At 35.9% G+C, this 23,411-nt stretch overlaps 1 protein-coding gene across 2 annotated transcripts in view; it reads left to right on the top strand.

Annotated features, from left to right (window-relative positions):
* LOC140778370 (histone-lysine N-methyltransferase ATXR7) overlaps positions 1-23,380 on the top strand; it is a 32,931-nt gene extending 9,551 nt beyond the window's left edge. The window contains exons 10-20 of one of the 2 annotated variants that reach the window (XM_073123045.1): positions 21-654; positions 825-1,147; positions 1,231-1,353; positions 1,438-1,518; positions 7,939-7,992; positions 8,076-8,227; positions 8,701-9,851; positions 17,529-17,587; positions 17,676-17,796; positions 21,451-22,138; positions 22,786-23,380. In XM_073123045.1, the coding sequence (XP_072979146.1) occupies positions 21-654; positions 825-1,147; positions 1,231-1,353; positions 1,438-1,518; positions 7,939-7,992; positions 8,076-8,227; positions 8,701-8,854 (1,521 nt within the window). In that variant the 3' untranslated portion in view covers positions 8,855-9,851; positions 17,529-17,587; positions 17,676-17,796; positions 21,451-22,138; positions 22,786-23,380. The remainder of the gene's footprint in view (positions 1-20; positions 655-824; positions 1,148-1,230; positions 1,354-1,437; positions 1,519-7,938; positions 7,993-8,075; positions 8,228-8,700; positions 9,852-17,528; positions 17,588-17,675; positions 17,797-21,450; positions 22,139-22,785) is intronic. The other variant, XM_073123046.1, reaches the window with a different exon arrangement.
* Positions 23,381-23,411: the final 31 nt, after the last annotated feature.

The following is a 23,411-nucleotide window of genomic DNA, read 5'->3' as shown; positions in this document are numbered from 1 at the left end:
CTTACATGCATTTGTTCCAGAATGCCTCATTTTGTGGTCATCAAGGGAATGTCTCTGATTCATCTGGTACATCAATGAAACTTAGAGAAAACGAAATGCAATTGAATTGCTCTGCATTAGTTGAGTCACCCTCATTTTCAAGAAAGTATACATATCATCAGAAGAAAAGAATTGGCAGGAAAATTTCTAGGTTTTCATCACATTGTCTGCGAGAAAATGTCCAAGCGCGGAAAACTATGGACCTCTCTGGAGGTCAGAAGATGCGTAAATCCAAGCACGAACCCAGGATAATGAAAATGGATTCGCAAGATTTAATATCGAGAAAGGTGGAATATTTGGCAAGTAAGCTGCATTCTCAAGGCACAGTTGAAGATAATACGGCTGATGATTGTACATTAAGTCCGCAAAGAAAACATATTCTGAGGAGTATCACAGGGGGGAGGGTGAAAAAGGATTTTGAATTGCAAATTTTTTCTAATCATGTTACATCTCTTAACAGTGATCCTTTTAAAGAAGTACCTTCTGATAATACTACATTTAAGTTGGCAGAAACTTTAGATTTCAACAAGAATGCAAGTGTGCAAAATTGTGGTTGTGATTTGAGCATCCAGAAAGAGCCAGCAGCATCAGTCTCTTCCAGTAGAATCCGGAATTGTAAGTTCTCTTGTTCTGTATGTAAATGTTGTAAGTTCTCAGCCTACTGAGATGGCTTTCTTCTTCATACTTTACATTTATTAACTTTGTCAACAAAAAAAGCATATCTAATTCCCAAAAGAAGATGGGAATTGATTAATTAGCACCTTTTAATGCTTTTAAATTATCAGCAGCAAATTCTGTTAAGAAAAGAAACCATACACATGTGGCAGAATGGAAAGTTAAACTTTCTGTACCGTGCCCCAAGTCAGATGGCTGTGCTCGAGCTTCTATAAATGGATGGGAGTGGTGTGAATGGTCAAAGAATGCTCTTCCTTCTGACAGGGCTAGCGTTAGAGGAATTCGTTTTCAGACCATTTGTTTTGGTCCTGAAACTAGCTTGTTCAACAGTTCCAGTCATAAGGGTCATTCTGCAAGAAACAGTAGGGTGAAGCTGCGCAAACTTCAGGCAGCTGTAGAAGGTGTTGACTTATTAAAAGTCCCTCAATTGAAGGTTATATAAAGTTGTGCTATCATATGTTTATTTTAGTTTATCACCATATTTTCTGGATTTACTCATACATTTACTCTTTATAGGCAAGAAAAAAGAGATTATGTTTCCAGAGGAGCAGGATTCATGATTGGGGGCTTGTGGCACTTGAGCCAATCAAAGCTCAAGATTTTGTGATCGAATATGTAGGTGAATTGATCCGCAGTCAGGTAAATCCTTCTATTTTCCTGTTCACATTTTATCTTGTGATGGTTTATGTTTTATTCAATATCTTGGCTGTTTTTCACATGCAGATAGCAGACATACGTGAGCATCAGTACGAAAAGATTGGAATTGGAAGCAATTACCTCTTTAGGTTGGATAATGGTTATGTGGTGAGCGAAGAATTAAAACTTTCATAGTCTAATGTAACTATTACTTTGCACGATCATAAGTTGGTTAGCTTTAAGTGTAATGTGCTTAACCAGTATAACCCAATATTCTGTAGCCTGGATTCTGACTAAAAACTGTTAACCTCACATTACATTGCTCTTGAATTCTTTTAATTATTATGAATCTTCTTAAAATTAATTTTTGGCCGGATTTAAATTTTATACAATCAGCAACTACCGGCATAAAATTAAGTGACTTGCTAGGTTTTCAGTTTTAATTTGTTGAAGTCTCACAGCTACTCTATTTTCCTTATATACAATCCGTCTGATAGTAATGTATTATTTACTCAACCTCTTAACTCAATCTGCCTAACGCATTGGAACTTAGAGGCACACAATTTTGTGGATGTGATGCTTGAATTGGAATTGTGAAATAATAGAGGTATGAGTATTGCATTTGAAGCAGTCCGGAAAGAGTTGAATGCCATTGACTTGACACTTTCTCATATCATTTTTGGTGCCTTTTTTTATCGAAATTATGTCTAGAAATTGAAAGAAAAAAACACTTTTTGGGTTTGGGGTTGCTTGATTATCTCTTACAAAATGCATTAGATAGATAGGGAGAATAGATCTTTTCTAAATCCACCATCTGCATAACATCTAGTTTGAAAGAATATTAATAATGAATTCTCTTTGCAAGAAAGATAAAAATCAATCTCTTTTGTACTTCTCAGTGCTTTGACTTCTATTGAGGATCAGATCGTTTTATTACGAACTTGTTACATGATCCTTGACAAAGCCCGTCAAGGTTCACATGTTATGATGCTATTTATTTCTGGTTGGTTTGATAATGCAATGTTGCTGAACTTGTAGCAACGGTTGTCATCCCAATGGAGTAGGAGTGATGATTAGCCATTGGCATGATACATGCTGACCATCCAGTTGGCACAAAGTGGCTCATTCTCATGTGAAATAGCACTTTGCTGATTCAGCGCATTTCTATATTATAGCATCCTATTTGGATAGGATTCCAAGTGTAGGATTCAGGATGATGCATGAATCTTAGATTAATATATTTCATAAGATACCATTCCGGGGATGAGATTCCAAGTATGCAAGTTTAAGTCGTTGGATCCATAAATGCTATTTTACATGGCTAATTTTCCATGTGAACATTGTAAGTAACTGCATTAGTTATTTGCTAAGTCAATGATCTTGTTGAATATTGCTAATTAATGCATCTTTGCACACTTAATGGTTATTACTTATGATGTAGTTTCCCTATGGCTTTACTTCTCCTATCCTACTTTGGTTACCTTTTCCTATAATTGATTTAAAGTATCTCCCTGCATGTGTATGCGAAGGTCTCAGCAAGCAATAGAACTTAGTAAAGTAAAAGGTTTATCAGAGGAACAAAAAGTCACACTGATAAACATAGACTCAATCACAGGGGGATGCAGAGGCCATATGGTTAGGTTGTTATCAAAGGAGTCAACTAGTTTTACCATGTGTCTAGTTTTGCTTGTCCTTTGATTGTTAGTTAGGTATGTAAAGTCGGGAGTTACTCATATTTGTTTGCTGTGTTATTGAGATATTCATAATGCACAAATTGCACACTTTTTGGTAATGCAGGTAGTGATGGTAGAGAGTTTTCCTTTTTTCCTTTTATGATAGTTGTTAATTGTTAGGCCCTTAGGGGCCATATTGTGAATGTTTTTGTGTATGAAAGACAAGAGTGACTATCTAACCACATGTATAAAGGAATGAGAATTATATCAAATTTCTTATTAAATTACACGTCGAGAAGCTGATGAAAAAAGATGGATCAAAGAAGGTGTCTGTGTTGCAAGTTGCAAGTAGAATAGTTTGTTTTTTCTTTTCATAATATTACTAAATTATTTCTGCTTTTATTAGTTTTTTTACGATGCAAGCTCTTACTATACACATTTGATGAGCTATTTATAGGAATGTTACATGACATGTGCTTCTCTTGATATTTTGAAGATTGAAGTTCCAGTTGGAAGCCTATACTATAGCTAGCAGAATGGTTAGGTTTAAATTTTTTGTATAGATCATTTGCTACAATAGATTTGTTGATGGAAAAGACAGTGCAGTTTAGTTTGGACATTAGATCGAGTTTATGTAATATAACTTAAATGCCTTTGATGTGAAACAATGAGATCGTCAGGATTCTAAGAACGATGATGGTTAGAAAGAGAAAATAAATAAGGTTTCATCTAGGGTGAAAATGGGTACGATTAACTTTGGTAAAAATTTTCTATCCGACCCGGATGTGGATACGGGTAAGATTTTCAAAAAAGATTTGGTTTTGGGTTGAATATAATTTTTAAAAATGGATACAAATATTGTATATCCGTTTATTCGTATTTTTCTTGAATGGCTTGTAGTTTTTAGTTTGCTTATTTAAATGGTGAATATTGATATTGTTATTAATGATGTGTTTTATATTATTTGTAGAGATTAATTTTGCTAAATTTTTATATATATTTGATATGCAAATAATTTGTTTGTTTGAAACTCTTAATATTTTGTGTTAATTGTTTCCAAAAGAAAAATTATAATTTATTCAACATTTGATTCTTTATTAAAAAATTATCTGATTTGTATTTAAAAGTTATTCGTTTAGGTAGGATATAGTTTTAACTTTTGTTATCTATCAAATATTTGGAGAAAAAATATGGATTTAGATGTGGGTTGAGCCATATCCAATCTGTTTTCACCCTTTAGTTGCATACCTTCATTCTCAACTAGGGTTTCACATCCAAAACTTACTTCCATTCTTAACTAGGGTTTCACATTCAAAACTCATATTAGAGATCAATCTAAAAAAAAATTATTTCTTTATTAATCCCGACTAAGTAAAAAATTAGCTTATATATAGACCTTATAAATGATAATAAGTAAATAACACCCTAAACACAATAAATAACAAATATATAATAAAAATAATTGATTTAAGATTAATTTGATAGGTTACAGAATGATCCCTTCAAGATCTGGATTGATTGCAGGAAGCAGTCCATGCAACTGATGAAAAATATTCACCAAATATTCTTCTATAGTCAGAAAATTATGAAACCAAGGTTGATCGATCTGTAACTTCCTGATTTACGTTTTTCGTATTTACGCTCTTTGCAGATTCGAACTACAACTGGGACGAAAACACGATAGAGTGGGGATGATGGTGGTGGTGACGGGTGGAGTGGATGTTAGGGTTATGGATGATAATGGAGATGAGGGTGGATGGTTGATGTAGTTTAAAGGATAAGGACGAAGTGGAAGAAGTGGTCGAGATCCCGAGGAGGAGAGAGGACTCGATAGACGAGGGAGATTAGAAGATAGATGAGACCTTGCCAACGGTAGAGGTGGCTGGTTGGTGAAGAGGGAGGAGGGAGATTAGGGTAGAGAGACTAGAGAGGATAGAAACCAATATTCATTCAACATAATGATTTTGGCTACCATCCACACTTTTATAGAGGCGAGCCAACAGGCTAAAATAATAATTATTAACCCTAATTCTAGTGGATTTTCGCCGATCGCGTTCGAACGGGGTCGACTGCGTTCGAACGCACAAAAGACGTTCTCTGTAGATGCAAACTAATGCAGGCGTTCGCATACGGGCGTTCGAACGCGATCTACAAATTTTTTTTTGAAAATAAATAACTAATGCAATAAGAAAAGACTCTAGTAAGGTGTATCATAATTCCTTAAATGAGGAATTGCACTGATACTCGTGCCCATGTAATATGTTACTAATGTCCACATCATTTTCTCCGGGTGGGAGAGAATTTGACTCTGCCGAGTGCGTCCCCCGTAGCATTCATTTTGCTCCAGTCCCACAATTTTCTGTCACTCTAAGTCACTTCGATTAAGCTAAATATCATCATATTCAAAGATAGGTTTCACGCATCCATCCTCAAGCTATAGAGTTTCATACTAAAATCTTCTTAATGGTAAGATTTGTCCTTAGTGACTTCAAGTAGTGTATTGTGACTTTCCTTGTATTGCTCTAGTAGTGTACTGTCGGGTTCTTATCATTCCTAGTCACTTTAGTCATGCCAAGTATCATTATGCTTAGGGATAGATTTCACACCTTCAATCTCAAACTAGGGTTTCACACTCAAATCTTTCTAATGTCAAGACTTGTCTTTAGTTTTAGAAAGAGTATCGATCACGAAGACGAAAAAAGAAGTTGATAGTGATGTGACGGCGGTGGACGGGTGTTGGCGTCTACAAGCAGACGACAACAGATAGTAGAGTTTAGAGAAGATGGCGTTAGCGGTGGTACAGAGCGATACTGGCGGCTTTGACATCGATGGAGAAGTTGCTTGCTACGGGGAATCTGGTGAAGGAAGGAATAGAGTTGGGGTTATGGTAGGCTTAGATATGTTGAGGTTAAAGATGACTTTAGATTAACAGGTGAGTATGAGGTGGGGGTTAAGGTTAACAAGTCAGATTGGGTGGATGAGAGTTGAGTTGGTTTAGGTTTAGGTTGGTTTGAGTTTAATGATTTGGAGAAAGTGAGAATTTTGGTATTTTGGACAAATTTAAAATTCAAACTTTGAGATAGGCTTGGATAGTTAGGATTTATTAGGAGGATTAGGGAAAAAATGATTTGTTGAAATATCAAGAAAAGTATAAGTCACGAGGAGATTGCGATGATCCGACGTTTGTGATGCAAGTGATCAAATGAAGGACAAATGCATAGCGACATAGAACCCATGAGGCAGGCCCGTCTGTACTCGATGGAAACAGTGAGGAAGTTGGGGAAGATGGGTAGCAGGGGTAGATTAATGGGAGATGAAGGTAGAAAAAGTGGTTTGAAGTAGATTTAAATTTTAAAAAATTGTAGCTCTAATACCAAAATGATGTGAAACATCATTAGAATTTAAAAATTAATGATGATTAGAAAGACAAAATAAATGGGGTTTCACACTTCCATTCTTAACTAGGATTTCACACCTAAAACTCATATTGAAGATATATCTCATAAATTTTCATTTCTTTATTAATCCTGACTGAGTTAAAACTTAAAAGTTGTCATATATATAAACATTATAAATGACAATAAGCAAATAACACTAAACAATTGCAAAAAATAATAAATATAATCTTGAACACCATAAATAGCAAATGTATAATAAAAGTAATTGACTTAAGACTAATTCCTAAAGGAGAAATTGCACTGATACATATGCCCGTCAATGAAGCATAGACACGGGACATGGACACGACACGATACAGACTTGGTTTTTTTGAAAATATAGGACACGGATATAGCGAAATAAATAAATATATATATTATTGATACATCTAAAGTAAAAGTTTATCACACTAATTAGAGTTAAAATAACTAACAATTTATCTCATAATTAGAATTAAAATAACTAACAGAAGTTTAAATTTAAGATTAACAGAGAGAGAATGAGAGAGAGAGAGAGGGAGGGAGGGAGGAAGAGAGCGAGAGCGAGAGAACCTGTCGTCCTTGTCGTGCTCATCTCGTCGCGCTCGCTCAGCAGCTTGTCGCACCTTGGATCGTCGCTCGACAACCGCTCGAGGGTTTTAGGGCTTGGATCGTCGATTCGTCGCTCAGCAGTGAAGGTGAGGACGACAATTTGGGTTTTAGTTTTTCTTATTGGGTTTGGATCTGGGTTAACAATATTTGACCGAACTCGACCCGACCCGTTAAACATTATCTAAAATTCCGCCCGTATCCCAGCAGTGTTTGATTTTTTTTTCTAAAAAAGTTTTGGATACTCCGGACACGTGTCCCATGTGTCGGACACGGACACCTCCTAGGCAAGGTGCCTGTGCTTCATTGGTGCCCGTGTAATACGTCACTGATGTTCGCATCAGTCTCTCAGTTCATGTTCTATCTTGGGGCTTTTTGTTATTCTAAAGTTTCCCTATTAATGCTCTGTTATTGACAAATAATTTGACCTTTTCTTCTTGCTTATTTTGCCAGTTTGAGTAGTCTGTGATTTCAGGAACTTAATATGTGTAATAGTTCTCTTTGCCACCCCAAATGGCATGGTACTTTATGCAAATTTTTCCTAGTTTGCTTATGTTGCTCAGGTGTATGAATATCAGGAAATGAATGTGTAATAGTTCTTTTTACCAAAGGGATTCTTTTTGCAAATTCTTCCTAGCTTTCTTATGTTGCTCGTGAGTGATTACTGTTTTCAGAAATGTGAAGACATGTATGCCATTTTCTTCCTGTCAACATGGTGCCTGTTGTCTGTTTAAGTTCCAGATAAATGAATATTATTCATTTAGTTGTACATAACCTTTTGGGAAACCTCATGACATATATCTCTGTCATACTAGTTCTCCTGGGTGATTTTGATATTTTGAGCTGCCAAGTTTTTTTTTAGGTCGCTTAATTAATCTTTTCATCTGCAGATTGATGCTACTAAGCGGGGTGGATTAGCTAGATTTATCAATCATTCATGTGAGGTAATGAATTTGAGCGACAGAATGGAAATTACTATGTGGCTTGGACTATTTTGATCTTGGTTAATGAATTTCATGTTTTGCAGCCAAACTGCTATACTAAGGTAGTCGCTTTTGAGGGACACAAAAAGATATTTATTTATGCAAAGAGACATATATCTGCTGGTGAAGAACTTACATATAATTATAAATTTCCTTTGGAGGAGAGAAAGATTCCATGCAATTGTGGTTCTCAAAGGTATGTTAACCTATTGTTTGGTTGCAGAGTACGTAAGTTCAGTTACTCTGAATCCTAATTAAGGTCATGACTGCTATCCTACTTTATGATGAAAGCTGCCTGCTTGATGCAGAAGCTTCTCAGGGCTCATCAGTAGGTTCATTGGTATTTGATGGCCTTAAAGTTTAATTTTAAAAATTACAAAATTCTATTTTACAGTTTTGTTGGTATTATTATTGACTTGCTGTGCCCGACACAAGGATATAGTATTGTTATGGTGTGGAGCAGAAAGTTTATGACTGGCTTTACAAAAGCAGTTAGTAGTCTCATCTATATATTTAATTCCTTCTTCCTATACTGCTGCTATTCTGACATTTTCTCTTATTTGTATTCTGGATGATGTAAACTGTGAATTTGGATATAAACCTGTATATGTATATATAATTTATTCGTGATTCAAACTCCTTGACATGAATTTTCTTTTTCCTTTCCAGATGCCATTCTGTTGTTCGTATTGGTAAACAGTTACATGTGGTCTTGGTTTGGTTAATCATATATTTGGATTTCACATTATGGGTATTGCAGAATTATGCATTTGAACACAATGGAGTATCGGTTTGTTATGCCAATCAAATGGAGGTTTGCTGAAAACTACAAAGAAAATTCAGGAATTATGTCACTAGTAGAAAGTGGATCAGGTTAAAACTTAGGATTGCTACATGAACATTTTCTTGAAATAGGGAAGAAAGAAGCTTATAGAAAAGAAATCCTTCCATGGCTTCCATTTTACCCTGTGTTCCTTGTCAAATATGTTGATACTTTTGCCTACCATAAGTTCTTAGCTTATCGTAAATACTTTTCCTTACTGTTGCTAATTTGATGAGCCTAGGCCAATCTCTATAACTTTTTCATTCTTGTAATACTTTTCTATCACTGCTGTTATACATCTCCAAGCAAATATTAACATGCATATCATAGTTGATACTTTATTCGGTGTGATGTTTGCCTATACCTAATCTCTGTGGTCTTGACTCTTGGGAATGTGTTTAATCCATTTGTCTTCCTGAAGCCTGCCTGTTCAATTAGGCATACTCAATTTGACTAATACTTTTACCATTCTCTGCAAGATGGAACAATTATCTATTTGTGCTACTTTGGTTAAGCACTACCTACTGGACTTACCATGAGGTGTGCTTATCTTTAGTGAAAAATGTTGAAACAAATCACAAGAAAAGGCACATGCAGTCATAAAATAGTTTTGAATATCAGATATGGTGGGTTTTGGCAACTCTTGAATGGATGAGAGGAAAAGAGTGAAAAGACGATAAAGATGCAGCCGGGCTTACGGTCAACTGAAGTCACTTCTGTAACCATACTTCCTACATACACAGATGAAGTTCCTGTCTAACTGGGGCTTCTTTGTGTATATATGGAATGAACTTTCCAATGTTCACCTGTTTGTTATTATCGATATGTGTGGAGAGTTTGGACTCTTCTAAGGAGAAGATTAAAAAACTTTCTGTTCCTAATCACTATCTGGTGACATAGCAACAAAGTTGTTTATCTTACTCCATTTTGGCAATCTTCTGGCCTTTGCAGGTGCCATGGATCAATGAATTAGGAATGCTGTCAATTGCTGCTCACAGTACGTATGGCATACTAACGAAATTTTGTTTTTTTCTTGTTTCTCGTCTATCCTAAGTATTAATAACTCCTAGTTTTTGCAAGTTAATATTTTCTTCTGATCATCTTTTTTAGCTTTTGGGTGTCCTACTTACATGCCCAAATTTCTTTCAGTTTAAAGGATTTTATGGATATTTGATTTTCCTTGTGCTGTGTTCAGACATTAGATTTGATACTTTATTTGCTTGGAAGTAGAGGTTCGCGGTTATGTTCAGTTGTTCATTGCAAACAAATTTAAGTCTCAATTATAATTGTTATTATGTTTGTTACTTCTCTGGAGTACAGTATATACTGAACATATGAGTTGTGAGAAGGAGACTTGGTAGCCCGAGGATGTCTGAGCTTCAAGCTTGAATATTCTATTCTTCCTTTCCATCCAAATAAGTCACAAAAAAAGAGGCCAAGCAAGAGGTCAACTCCTCTTTGAGGGTTGGGTCGATATAGGTGAACCTCCTTGGGGACCAATAATATAGCATAGAAGAAGGGGGTTCGCTTGAATTAGGATGAGAAGAGAGGTGATCCAAGAAGCTTATAGCAAAGGATCACCTAAAGAAGACATTGGCCATTGACTCTGGGGCCTCATCATAGAGGTGGCAGATGGTGGGCGTCTATAGGTCTTTGATTGTGAGAAGTCCCTAATTAAAGAAGATGTGGGCCATTGGCTCTGGGGCCTTGTTGTAGAGGGGCATAGTGTGAGAAGTCCCTGGTCTGAATCCTCTCAAAAGTAGCAAGCTAGAGAATAGTCTTGAAAGGGAAGAATAGTTTGCCAAAGATAGTTGGGCCAGTTAGACTTGTGCTGGTGTAGAAGACAGTAAAGAGATCTCGAAGAGTAGGCTTGCGAGGAGGTAAAATTTCCAGGAATTGGAGCCTCACAAATTAGGGAAGCTCTACCTTGTCCGCAGGATGGAGTCAATATCCAAGAATTTCTGGTTGCTCGTTGGGATAAAGCATCTTGGTCTAAGAAGGGGCCTGGTATCCAAAAGGAGGAGGTCACTTTGATTGGAGCTGACGAAGGCATTAGAGAACCTTAAACCAAAAGGATTAATCAAAAACCTATATATCAGTCTAAAGACCATAGTTCCTAGTTTCGGTTGGGGTATCGGCCGTTTACTCGATCCATTTCGGACAGGATCGGCCGATACGGCCGATCCCACCCTAAACTAGTGGGATCCTACCCCACCCCTCCATTTGCCTCTCTCTTTTCTCTTTTTTTTTTCTTTCTTTCTCTCTCTCTTTTTCTCTTCTTTCTCACTTATTCCAACGGCAATCAAGTAAATCTTCGGCGATCTCGACATTCGGCGACATTCTTCGACAAAGATCCGACGACCTCGAATGAGGTTTTTTTTTTTTCAGTTTTAATTCCTCATTCTCTCTCTCTCTTCCTGCACTGAGTAGATTCGACAACCTCGAATGAGTTTTTTTATTATTTTTTTTAGTTTTTAATTCCTCTCATTCCCTCTATCTTCCTGCACTGAGTAGATCCGACAACCTCTACTGTTGCTACTGCGGTGAAGCAACAACACTAATTGCTAAGAGCCTAAGAGAGAGAGGGGGAAGGGAAAGAGAGGGGGAAGAAGTAAGAAAAATGAGAATCTTGTCTATGTGAGTAATTTTTGAGTAAGTTTTGAATTTTGAGAGTGAGGGGGAAAAATAGCTCAATATTCATTAAAATTTTAAATTTTAAGTAAGTCAATAGATTTTTTTAAAAAGTTTTTAGGCTTCATATATGAGTAATTTTTATTTTCTTATTTTCCTTTCTTTTTCTAAATTTTTAAAAAATTTCTGTATTTTTAAATAATATTTAGAATTTTACGTAATTAAAATATAATCTGATCCTATACGAGCAGCCAATACCGATCCCAATCCCGATATTGGGAACATTGCTAAAGACAAATCAAGTTGTCCTTGGGCGGTATGAAGTTAACCCTCACTAAGTCCTGAGCGACCTAATGGTTCCCCACCACATGGGAGAGCAACACTAGAAGGCTCCTTAAGCGAGCTATTTCTCTTGTAGTAAAGCCCAAAGATGGTATAGTTCTGCCCCTATTTCCCCACAATGGTCATATTGAAATATTTGAGGTTAAGGATGTCTAACCCACCATGGACCTTAAGTTTGCACACCATATCCCAATTGACTAAACAACAATGCCTCGTCACCTTTCTAAGGAAGGCCTTTTTATATGAAGTCAATTATGACCACAACATAGCAAGTTGCTCAAAAGACTCAGAAAAAGTAGGAAGAGAAATTTGACAAGACCTCCTTGAACAAGACGAGGCCTAGCCTTTTGTTCAGTCAGTCTAGAATCACATTTGTCAATAAATTGCCAATCCTGAGAGGAGAGGATGGGCTCAAGCTTTAAAGGAATCCCTAGATACTTGATCAAAGAATTAAACACAGAGTGCAACCAAATAGGCTCTATAGGAAGCCCTAGATACTTGATCAGGAATCTGATCATAGAGTGCAACTAAATTGGTTGCCTTAAGTATTAAAGTTGGAAACCGTTAGAGGATTGAAGTATGACTTATCCTGGTTGATAGAGAGGCTTGAGATCAGACCAAAGAGATAGGCGTTATTTAGAAGGTTTTGAATCGAAAGAGGGCCCTTGACAAAAAGGAGGAGCGTCTTGATCGTGAGTTTTAACCGATAATTTATCTCTCTCTCTTGGGCTAGGGCACTCGACGCACTCGGGCAACGGCGAGCGGCAATGACGGATGCGAAGGCGAAGGTGAGTATCTCTTTTTTATTTCTCTCGTATTATGACACATGCTATGCCGGCCGATGGTTGGTATGGTCTGTGCTTGTGACACGGCCATCGTTGCTTATAACTAATGTTCCTCTAACTACTCATGATCAACATATTTGTTTTTTCCAGAAATATAACAATGCATGAAGATTCATATTTTATGAACTATAATATTGCACGAAGGAGAACATAACACGAAGATAATATTGCACAAACATAATACAATAAAATTATATAATGAATTACAAGAAGATAAATGTATAAGTAATCCACTCACCAGTGGTCAATAATCCAGATATGAGTACAAATCTTCATTTTTATTTGTAAATATTCATATTTTAATTTAGAGCTAATTCTCTTTTCACCCTGTCAATTACCATCATTTTCTATAATATTCCCCTCTGAACTATAAAAAATATCTCACCCCCCACCCCTTCCGTTAGGTTTCTGTTAACGTTTCCATCCATAAGTTGCTATGTGATAGTCACGTGATAAAAACACGATATATTTACCCCTCCTATGGATGTGTAAGCCACATGCAACTTGAGAAATTTTTATGTTGACCAAAATGAAGGGGCAACTTGGTTATTTTTCTAATTTCATCTATGACGTTAAGGGTATGAGATATTTTTTGATAGTTCGTGAGGTCATTGTGTACAAAAAAAAAGTTAATAGGATTATTATAGAAAATTGTGATAGTTTAGTGGGTAAAAAGAGAATTATCCCTTAATCAAACAATAGACCAAAGTTTTCGAATTTAAACTTAAACAAGTTTGGGCCAAAACTTAAGCCCAAGAACTTGGGTTGTGCTGTAGGCTCACAAGTCCACCAAAATCAGTACTTGAGTTAGGCCAAGGCCCAAACCCAACAAAAAGAAATTAGGTTGGGTACCTATCAAACCCAACCATAGATCTCACCCAAACCCAACTTGGGGTTTGGGCTGCACCAACTCTTTTAGATCCCAATCGCATCATTTTCATCGGATCATGGCAAGGGAAGAGCTTGTCAGTGATTTGCGGTCGTTGATGGCTCACATCAGCCCATCGGAGTGACCCTTAGGTTCCATGGGACCCACACAAGGTGGAGAATTGTCGACATAGGCAATAGACAGCGAGGAGCACACTTGTTGTGGTTGTCTGCCACGGTGGAGCACACTTCACCCAACTAGGCTACAAAAGCAACAACAGAAGGCATCTACAAACTCCTTATGAGAAAGGCAACTCGATTAGAGGGTTGGACACGATCAACATTGATAGCAGCGATGGGACATTGGTCAGGAAGACGATTGGGCGAGGCTACATGTATGAGATCATGTAGAATGACCTTTATTGTCACAGTTCAAAATCAGAATTATGAGTGGCCATGTACCTCAATATATTTGACATATTTAGTATGCATATTTAACTCCAAAAAATGTCAATGGTAATGTGACTCGAACCAAATTGAAATAACATATTTTAGAACATAAAAACTAAGACAACTAAAAGATAAAAAGGTAAATCCTAAGTGGAGGTAAAGGCCTTGGTACATCTTGCTGAGTTGCCATGCTAGCCAATACTTGAAATGTTAGAAGAGGGGCCTTATAAGTCTAACAACTAGAGCTCAATGAGTGAAATTCACTCAAAAGCCAAATAGATCCAAAATTTGTAGATATAACTTTAAATAAATCTAAGTCCAACGATATAAATAATTTCACTAAGCATACTTATAACAACAATAACAATAATGACACATAATAATAATGCAAGTCATCTTATAACATGCTTTGTTTCAATATACTAAAATTTTCTCAACATTAATAATGTCATATCTCAATTTAGTCAATGCTCTATGGATCCACATCAATTAGAAGTTATATCGAAATGATGCTTGGGTTTTTTTTCTCATAATTGATCTGATTAGGGTCATTGGAAAGTATCACTATGTGATAAATGTACTATGTCTCTTCTCCTAAGAGTTACCATGAGGTGTCACTATGTGTTAAATGTACCATATCTTTTTCATTAACCGTTAAAAGATATTAGTAATTACAGAAAGTCTTTTGATCTAATCTGACACTAACCCGACTAGAGTCACCTAAGAAAATCACCACGGTTATCTAAAATAAGACTCCTTTAGACTATCGGGTAGATTTGAGTCATCACGGAAAGTTGCAAGCAATCTATACCGGGATTATTCTCTAAGTTATAGCGGATATCACGTATATTTTTCTACTAATAATCATGGTCGTAAAATTGCTATTTGCGTGAAGTATAGCAATGCACTAAGTTATATTGCTCACGAAACATGATATTTAATTTGCTTACTGAAGTATAATATTCAATTTGCACATAGAAAAATATGTGATTTGGTAAAAAAAAAAGCACGAATTACAAGACAAATAAAGATGTGAGTGAATCCATTCACCTGAGTCTAGGTGAAATGATCCTCTAGTCCATGCGTTAAGGAGAATAACCACCTTTAATAAAAAATAAATAGTATATTTAAATTTAACCATCATAATTTTTTAAATAAAAATCTATTCTAAGGACTTGGTTAGGCTGTAGCTAGACCACAAGGCCCAAGGCCCAAGGCCCAAACCTAACTAACGAGTCGGGCCCAAGGCCCAAACCTAAAGATTGAACTAGGCTTGGGCTGCGGTTGGGCCCATGGCCCAAACCTAAAGATTAAACTAGGTTTGGGCTGCAGTTGCAACCCAGCTAGATTATTGATTTGGGTTGGGTCTTTCCTAACCCAACCAAACCCGACCCAAAACCCAAAATATAAAAGGAGTGAGCTTAGTTGAACACAAGCCCGACTCATCCTCTACGAGGATTCTCAACGAAAGGGGAATGTAATCCATTAACCATCACCGTCTTTGGCGATCCACCGACTGCACCCAATGGCCCCTCACCACCGCAGCCACTTGCTCAAGGAGAAAGGAGGTCGATCGGTGACAAACGAAGCCTTCCTCTACTGATGGTTGGGAATTTCCCATTCGACGGTGATCCAGGCCACGAGAGTTTCCATGGAAGGTACGACACGATGCCAAAGACACGAAGCTTCCAGTGATGGAGCGACAACTACCCGAAATTGTTGGCAGGCATATTTCCCTTGTGAAACCAAAACACCCCAAAATGAAAGTACACACTAACTATTCTATTAATCCAAATTAAATATCATGGGTGGTAGGGGACTGAACTGTGAGGTGCATGATGGTCCGTGAGTGCTTTGATAATGCTCTGGCAGTTCGATCCTATGGCATAAGCTTCGACAGGATAAGGAAGAAGAGTGAGAGAGAGAAACGTAACGACATAAGAAGAAGAAATAGGGTTAGAGGTGCATGATGGTCTGTGATTGTTCTAATAATGCTCTGGCAGTCCGATCCTATGACATAAGCTTCGACAAGATAAGGAAGAAGAGTGAGAGAGAAAAGGTAACGACGTATGAAGAAGAAATAGGGTTAGAGTTTTGATTTATAAGAAAATTTTCGGTTTTGCTTTGGAAACCGGTCAAGTTAGTTGATAAAATTGCAGCTACTCCTCTCGTCGCGTAACAGTGAGGGAGAGGGAACGGGGTGCACGTGTGCCTTTTTTATTATTATTATATTTGTAACCATTTTATGAAATTGCTATGAATACTCTTTGACTTGATATAAAATAGGTTGATAAAATAGATATGAAGGAAAAATTAGTGGTTAGATTAGTGTGGTATAAAATGTAATATTAATAAATAGTGTTTGTATTCTAGAATGGAGTTATTATGTGTTTAGCTGTTAATCTAGAATAAAGAGTTGTATTTCAAAATTAAAAAAAATGTTATTCCTAAAGTGAACGGGGACTTACTAGTTATGCTATCAATTTTAGTAATAACATAAGTTCTTATGGATCATAAAACACATACAAATATACTTCAACATCTAATATGTATCTGTGTATATACTTCAAGGATATGATAGTTAAATTTACTATCCGTGTTCGTATCCATATTTGATAATATGGATATCAATATGATTTTACCACTACTTTTTCTTTATCTAGTTTTTATTCATTTCGATCCGTGGGAAGGAGGAAAGGCCTCACATGCTGCCTTCTTGAACTATGAAAGGGGTGGAGAATCAAGAAGGGGCAAATTGCTTGAGCAATTCCCAGTTCATTTTAAGGTAAAAAGAGAGGCATAGGGCCTGGTGGAGCCCCCAAGGAGTAGAACATTGAGAGATTGACGTGTGTTCCTAGGAGAGACAGGGTGGGGTGGCAACCTCACGGTCCACATTGTCATTACATAGTAGGAAGGCACATTAGGAGTTGAGTGCATTGATGGTTTAAATGTTGACATGGTGGTGGAGGGCGGCTTCTTTAGCTAGCTTGTCCGCCTCATCTTCCTGCTCTTCAAGTGTCGGGCCTCTTCAATTGCCCACTAGCTATAGTATGTTGGCATGGAAGCAGGTGGCTTCAAAGAGCCACTCGTTCTAGTTAGTCATCGATGTGATGGGGCCAACCAGCGAGGCAGAAAGCTAGATGTGTCGAAATCAGAATTTTTTGTTTAAATACTGAAGAAATTTGAGAGAATGGGTTGTGGGGTACAATATTTCTTTGTGAAACATTTAATTAGTACCAAAATTGCATTCATTTCTATGAATTTGATCGACCACCTCTATTTCTGCTCCTTTCGTGATGCAAGTTTGGGGTCTAGACTTGAATCATCTAAGTTGGTTATGTTTGTCATCACCTATTATGTCTCTTATATCAGTTCAAATTTAGCAAAGATGTTGAAAAAATGTAGTTGCTATTTTGGACAATTTGAGAGTGGAACCAAGATTTAGGATTTGTCTTTTAGGCTCTTGTATTTGTTGCTAGATGTTATAGTTTTATTTAACACTAAATTTATTCTTTTGATTCTTTTCCCTTTTCATGTAGATAATTGGACATCAGTGACTTTGGTTTAGTAGGAAATGAAGGATTTCATATGAATAGAGGTCAGTTGTATTCAAATTTTGTCCATCTTTTTCTGTCTTATGACAAGCTGCTCTGCTTTTTAATTATCCTTTTGTTCCCCCTATTTAGATTTGATCAGGTAGCACATCAGCAAGTAATCGTTTCTGCTAAGCTTTCGTCCTTATGGCAAGACCCTCTTGGTTTGACTTAGGCAGGGACTCAACCTAAATCTTCTGGGGATCTCTTTCAGGTTAATGCTGGAGAGGCAGTTATGGAAGTTTTGAAACTCTGATTGAATTTCATTTTCTTTTTTGCAAATGTTAACTAGTTATATTGAATTGTGTGATCGTAGCACAAGTAGTTGGTTTGCCAGACAAGACAAGAAGGGATTGATGCAAGTTTTAATGCTGAAATATTCAATACTTTTTTGGGGGGGGTGGGGGTGGGGGGAGGGAAGGGAATGAATGAAGAATCATCCCTCTATGGCTATTTATATATTATATATAACTTAAAAACACTAAAGATATAATATTGCAAAGTTTAAGTTAGCCATCATAATAGCTGAGAAATCTATGATTGAAATGTTATATTCCTTACTCGTCTCAACTCTTTCAAACCATTCGAATTTTTATAGAACAGTGAATAACATGAATATTTATCTGAATAACTGCAAGATGCTCTCTGGGCTCCATTTTCTTTGGTTGTCCTGATCTGGTTGTAGAGAAAAGCATTGGCATTGTTGCAAGTGAGTCATTTGAAGCTTGTCATTGTTTCACTATCACTTATCACTATCTACTTGATTCTTTATGGCTATTTATATATTATATATAACAAAAACAGTAAAGGTCTACAATTGCAAAGTTTAGTATTTAGTTTAGCCATTATAATACCTGAGGAAAGTATAAAGCTCGTCATTGTTTTTCCATCACTTATCATTAGCTACTTGATCCTTTATTATGGGACCTGGCATTGCCAAATTGACCATTGGATCTAATAGTTTATCATGGTCTGACAGTTTGGTTCCCTATATTACTGCGCCTTTCTTCTGATGACTCACCACTTATTAACACTTATTCCACTGTTAAAAAGTGTCATGATTTATTGAGAGGAAAATATACTGTCTTGTCTATATTTATTTATTTTTTTCTTTGGGCATCAACATGGGATTTGGCTCTTTGCATTTCAAGTGCCAAGGCAATTATAGTGAAGCTGTGGCAGTGTTTAACAAGTACATTGTTCTATAAAATGTGATAACACATCCAATAAATGCACTCATGTGGATGTTACTCATGTTGATGATGCGTTTTTCATATGTTGTAAGTAATCATTTAACTTCTATAGAGCTGATTGAAAGCTTAATATAGCTTTTAAGTAGAATATAATAATTGAATTTATGCATCTCTCTTTCAGTTTTTAGCTCCCTTTTTTGGCACAATAGAGCAGCATTTTGTCATGTCATCATCAATAATTACCAAGAAACCACAATGTTCCTCACTAATATATCCATTAATAATATATTAGTTTTGCTACAAATTAAGTACAGATACTTGGATATCCATGTTATGCATCCTTAAATTTTGGCCCCAAGCACAATAATTATAAATCAACTTCATATACTTTTGCGAGTAAGATGATGAACAAGACAGCTTTTTGTGTTGGCTCAGAACATGCTCTTATACATGATAACAATCAATACATTTTATTTGTCAATAGTATGAGACCCAATGGAGTTCATTAATATATTATTGGTGGCCGAGAAGAAATGATTTTTTTGTTCCTACTATTTGGTCTCATCTAACTGATGAGACTAAAACTTTCATACAAGAATCAGTAATGCTAAAAAAAATTTCCATCATAATTAGTATCAAAATTAAAAATTGCCCTTTTCCTTCCATTAAATTTACTCACTGTATCATATTCTTCGCATTTTAAAATAAAATGCACTTTCAACCTCTTCTATCTTTGCACTAAGATTACAAGCCTCAATCTTAGTTATTATCATACTATCAGAATATACCTCTCATTAAATATATGCATGAATGAAAAATTATAATCATCTTAAAAATATGGTAGAAGATTCATATTTAATCAAATAATGGGATAATTTATATCATAAGGTTATTATTGTAATAATTTGAAATTTACCCTTTTTGTTAAATCAAGTGTCAAGATGTTACCTGTTCAATGTATATCCATATTAATGCAAGTTTTTAGGAAGATTTTATGGCCTTATCTGTCTGGGTGATCTAGTTAATTTTTAGTTGATGGTCTCTTAGATATGTAAGAGTTTTTAGTTGACCTGCCATTTGTGATCTTTCAGAAGTAATGCAAGTGAAAACTAAAAGATCTTGAAGTCTTCAAAAGATTAATCCCTTTGGACCATGTGTAGTATTCAAGTGAGTCATCACTGCATTAGTTCTTTTGGTGGTTTATAGTCATATACAGGCAAGAAATAAAGAATAATGTATTAGACTTTTGAAAGATATGAAATAAAGTTGGGAAGAAAAAAATTTGTTACAATAGGAATGACAAGAAACTAATGTAGCTTGTTGCAGCAGGAACATTTATGCATCAAAATATAACAGAAATTTTACCAATATGGGAATTTTTAAGTTGAATTTTGAAACATGTAAAAGTGGAATAACCGAGGTTAAGCATGCAAATTGGAACTGAAACAAATACTGAGATTTGGAACCTGGCCTAAGCCTATGACTGCATGAGAATGTCAAAGTAGTGTTTCAAAGGTCAAAAATGGATCCTATATTTTATAACATTTTATGGTTTATCAGCAAGTGGCTATGTTCATAATTTGAAAGAAATCAAAGTCAAAGATACTTGAAACATAGACTTTTAAAGGATTCCATTTGGGAATAGTTCAATTAATAACCCCTTGCAAGTTGAAACCTCTTCTGCTTTGAGATAATCAAGACAGGATCCTGAGTAACACATCTTCAACTTAGTACTTGAATGAAGGAATAAGCCATATCAGGAAATATGCAACCCTAAATGAGTGTCATGGATCAGCGAAAAGAATCTTACAGTTTATTGTCTCAACTTGATGAGGTGTTAGCACTTGTCAAACTGGATGTAGCAACCTTAGGAGTTAGGACATCATAGAAATAGCCTTCTATTTATTGTTCACTCAATTGCTTTTTCTGTCGATGTAATAATAAGCCCTATCAAAACACGAGAATTAAAGAAGATATCAAAAAAAGATAAAAGAAATGAAGTTATATGTGTGCATTCTTGAAAGGAAAAGTAATGTTTTCCGATCCTATATACTACTTTTATGATGTCACAAGTATGTGCATAATTTATTAACAATGGTACAAAAGAAAGGTAGAAGTTTGATCTAGGTCTTATAGTATTGCAAAATGATATAGAATTGAAAAGTAGCCAAAAATTTTTAGCACAAGAAAATAAATGGACACACCAATAATCACATGACCTTTTGTTACTTGTTTTCTGAATCTTCACATAATATGCATTAATAGACGATAATTAAGATAAATTAACTTGATATTTACAACAATGTTGGATTGTTTTAATTTCTTCTTGGAGATAGTTTTCTGCTACTAAGTTTTGTCGTTATCATCTCTTCCAATATTTGGTGTTTTTAGTTAAACAATTTATACTCATGCAAAATTGATTCACTTCTCCATATGGTAGAAAACTTCCATGTGTCTACCAAATGTTAAGTACATGAAATTATTTTCTGTCAATTCTTTGATTTTTAGATTCCCTGACTTGTCAATAACCAGAAGCTGTCCATTGGCCACAGAAATATTCTAGATATCAGCTCTTATTATTAATTGTCAAATCAAGTAGATAACTATAATGCAATAATGTGTTTAGGTCATGTATGACCATTTAATACCTACCCTTGTTGGTCTCTACTCTTCAGGTCATGTGCCGACATGTTCAGATCACGTAACACATAATGAGCTTCTTGTTCGCAAAATGTGCCAATGTGAGGTTAGAATGTCAATGGCCATGTCCATGACAAAATGTCATTTCTTTTCTGGGTTCTTATTTGCTTTACTTTTAAGTCTATCTAAGTATTGAATGGTTATAGGTGCAACTCAGAAAAATGTGTTGAACATACATACTTTGTTGAATTTCATTCATTCAAAACATTTGGTACAAACTGCTAAATTACTATGGTCAATTGCAGAATGTAGTAGCCTAAGTTCCCATCCATCTCAAGTTTCACTGGCCCGAAGGTTTATAAGTGTATTAGTCAGGCTATCATCTATGAGTCTTGATGCATTATGTTGATCAGTGTTATGACAGTGTGATGTATTAAAGATGTGCTAGTGTGATCTTCCTTTGGCTTTTCTACTTCTGTTGGTTGTATTCTGACCAGTCATCTTTACTAGCATTTGCTTATCATATTTCTTTACTTTCTAGGTTAGAGTCTGCAGTTGTCTCCATTCATTCATTATAAGCTTGATGTACACTGATAATTTATCTGCCCTTAGCACATGATTTGTTTCTTGATTATGTGGACACTGCCTTTTCTCTCTTTTTCCATGTAACTGCAGGTACAGTAACTGCTGGATTTGCATACAACTATTTTGCATATTTTTCTGGTACGTTGTTTCATCTTTAGTTTTCCCCAGCATTATTGATGATTAAACTTTGTTAGGAAAAATTGGAACAGAAAGCACTGTTAGTCACCAGAACACCAATTGTCTACTGCAGCAACCAAAATCAATCAACACCGAGTTAATTATTTGAAATGGCATCTGTTTATTGAAAGCTCGATTAGCGTAGCATCCTTAAAGGACGGCATATATGAAGATATGCTTCTTTAAATCCACTAGCTTGTAAGAGTTGGTTATGTTTGGATAGCTTATCAATATACCCACCAAAAGTGAAAGAGTTTTGCACTAAAAGTAGGAAAGCAAATTGCTCATCTGCCAAATGAACAGTATAAGTCCATTATCTTTATCCTGTGTTTAATGTCCCTCAGCACCAACGTTCGTCTGTTTTCCAACTACTCACACAGCAAATTTGAAGCTTCTGCATTTTCCCATATTTCATGACCTATAGTTATGTAAATAAGCATTTGGCTTACTTATGTCGGTACTTTTTCAGTGTCTGGTGGGCTCAAATATTCTCAATTTTGTCATTTTCTGCTAATCCTGGGTTATCTTAGATCTCTTCTATTTAATTTCTATAGAGCATATCATGTTCTAGGGCATGCAAGTGAACTTGTGTTCGTGAATGTTGCCAGATCTTGAGCTATCCAAAAGATGAACAGTGCCCACTGATTTTGAAACAGGTTCTGAGGTATGTAATATCTTAACTGGTACTTAAGTTGCTCCATAGAATTCTTCTATTTGTCGATGTGTACGACCTTAGCTCAGCTGGAAGAGTGTTGGACTGCAGAGGAGTGGTATCCTCTGCCAAGTCCTTGGTGGCCGGTTCGAATCCGGCAGGTCGGGCCATGTTTCTAATGGTCATGTTCTTCCTATCAAGTAATCATTTTTCTTTTTCTTTTTTTGAGAAATACTTGTTCATTGAGCATGTACTATCGTAGTATACACCGTGGCCAACACATTCTATTACTTTTTCCTAGTTATTATCTTGATTATAAATGATTTGATCTTCTGTTTTGGTGGAGTTGAATTATGCTTATTACGTGTATTATAATCGTCATCTGGAATTCATGATTTGGAGCGTCCGATTTGTTACTCCTTAAATATGTTTATCCTTTCATTTTTACTGCGTCAAGATTTTATGGAGATAGCTCAAACATGTATGATTAAGCATCAGGTTGAATGCTTGATTTCCGTGAAGAGACTTTTTCAGTCTTTGACCAACTTCCAATTTTTTTATTTCAAACAGTTGTATGCCATC

This window comes from Typha angustifolia, chromosome 15 (genome assembly GCF_048772165.1).
Source record: "Typha angustifolia cultivar Huaian chromosome 15, ASM4877216v1, whole genome shotgun sequence".
NCBI classification, from domain to species: Eukaryota; Viridiplantae; Streptophyta; class Magnoliopsida; order Poales; family Typhaceae; genus Typha; species Typha angustifolia.
The sequence above is the reverse complement of the archived record's forward strand: the minus strand, read 5'-3'. Positions and strand labels throughout refer to the sequence as shown.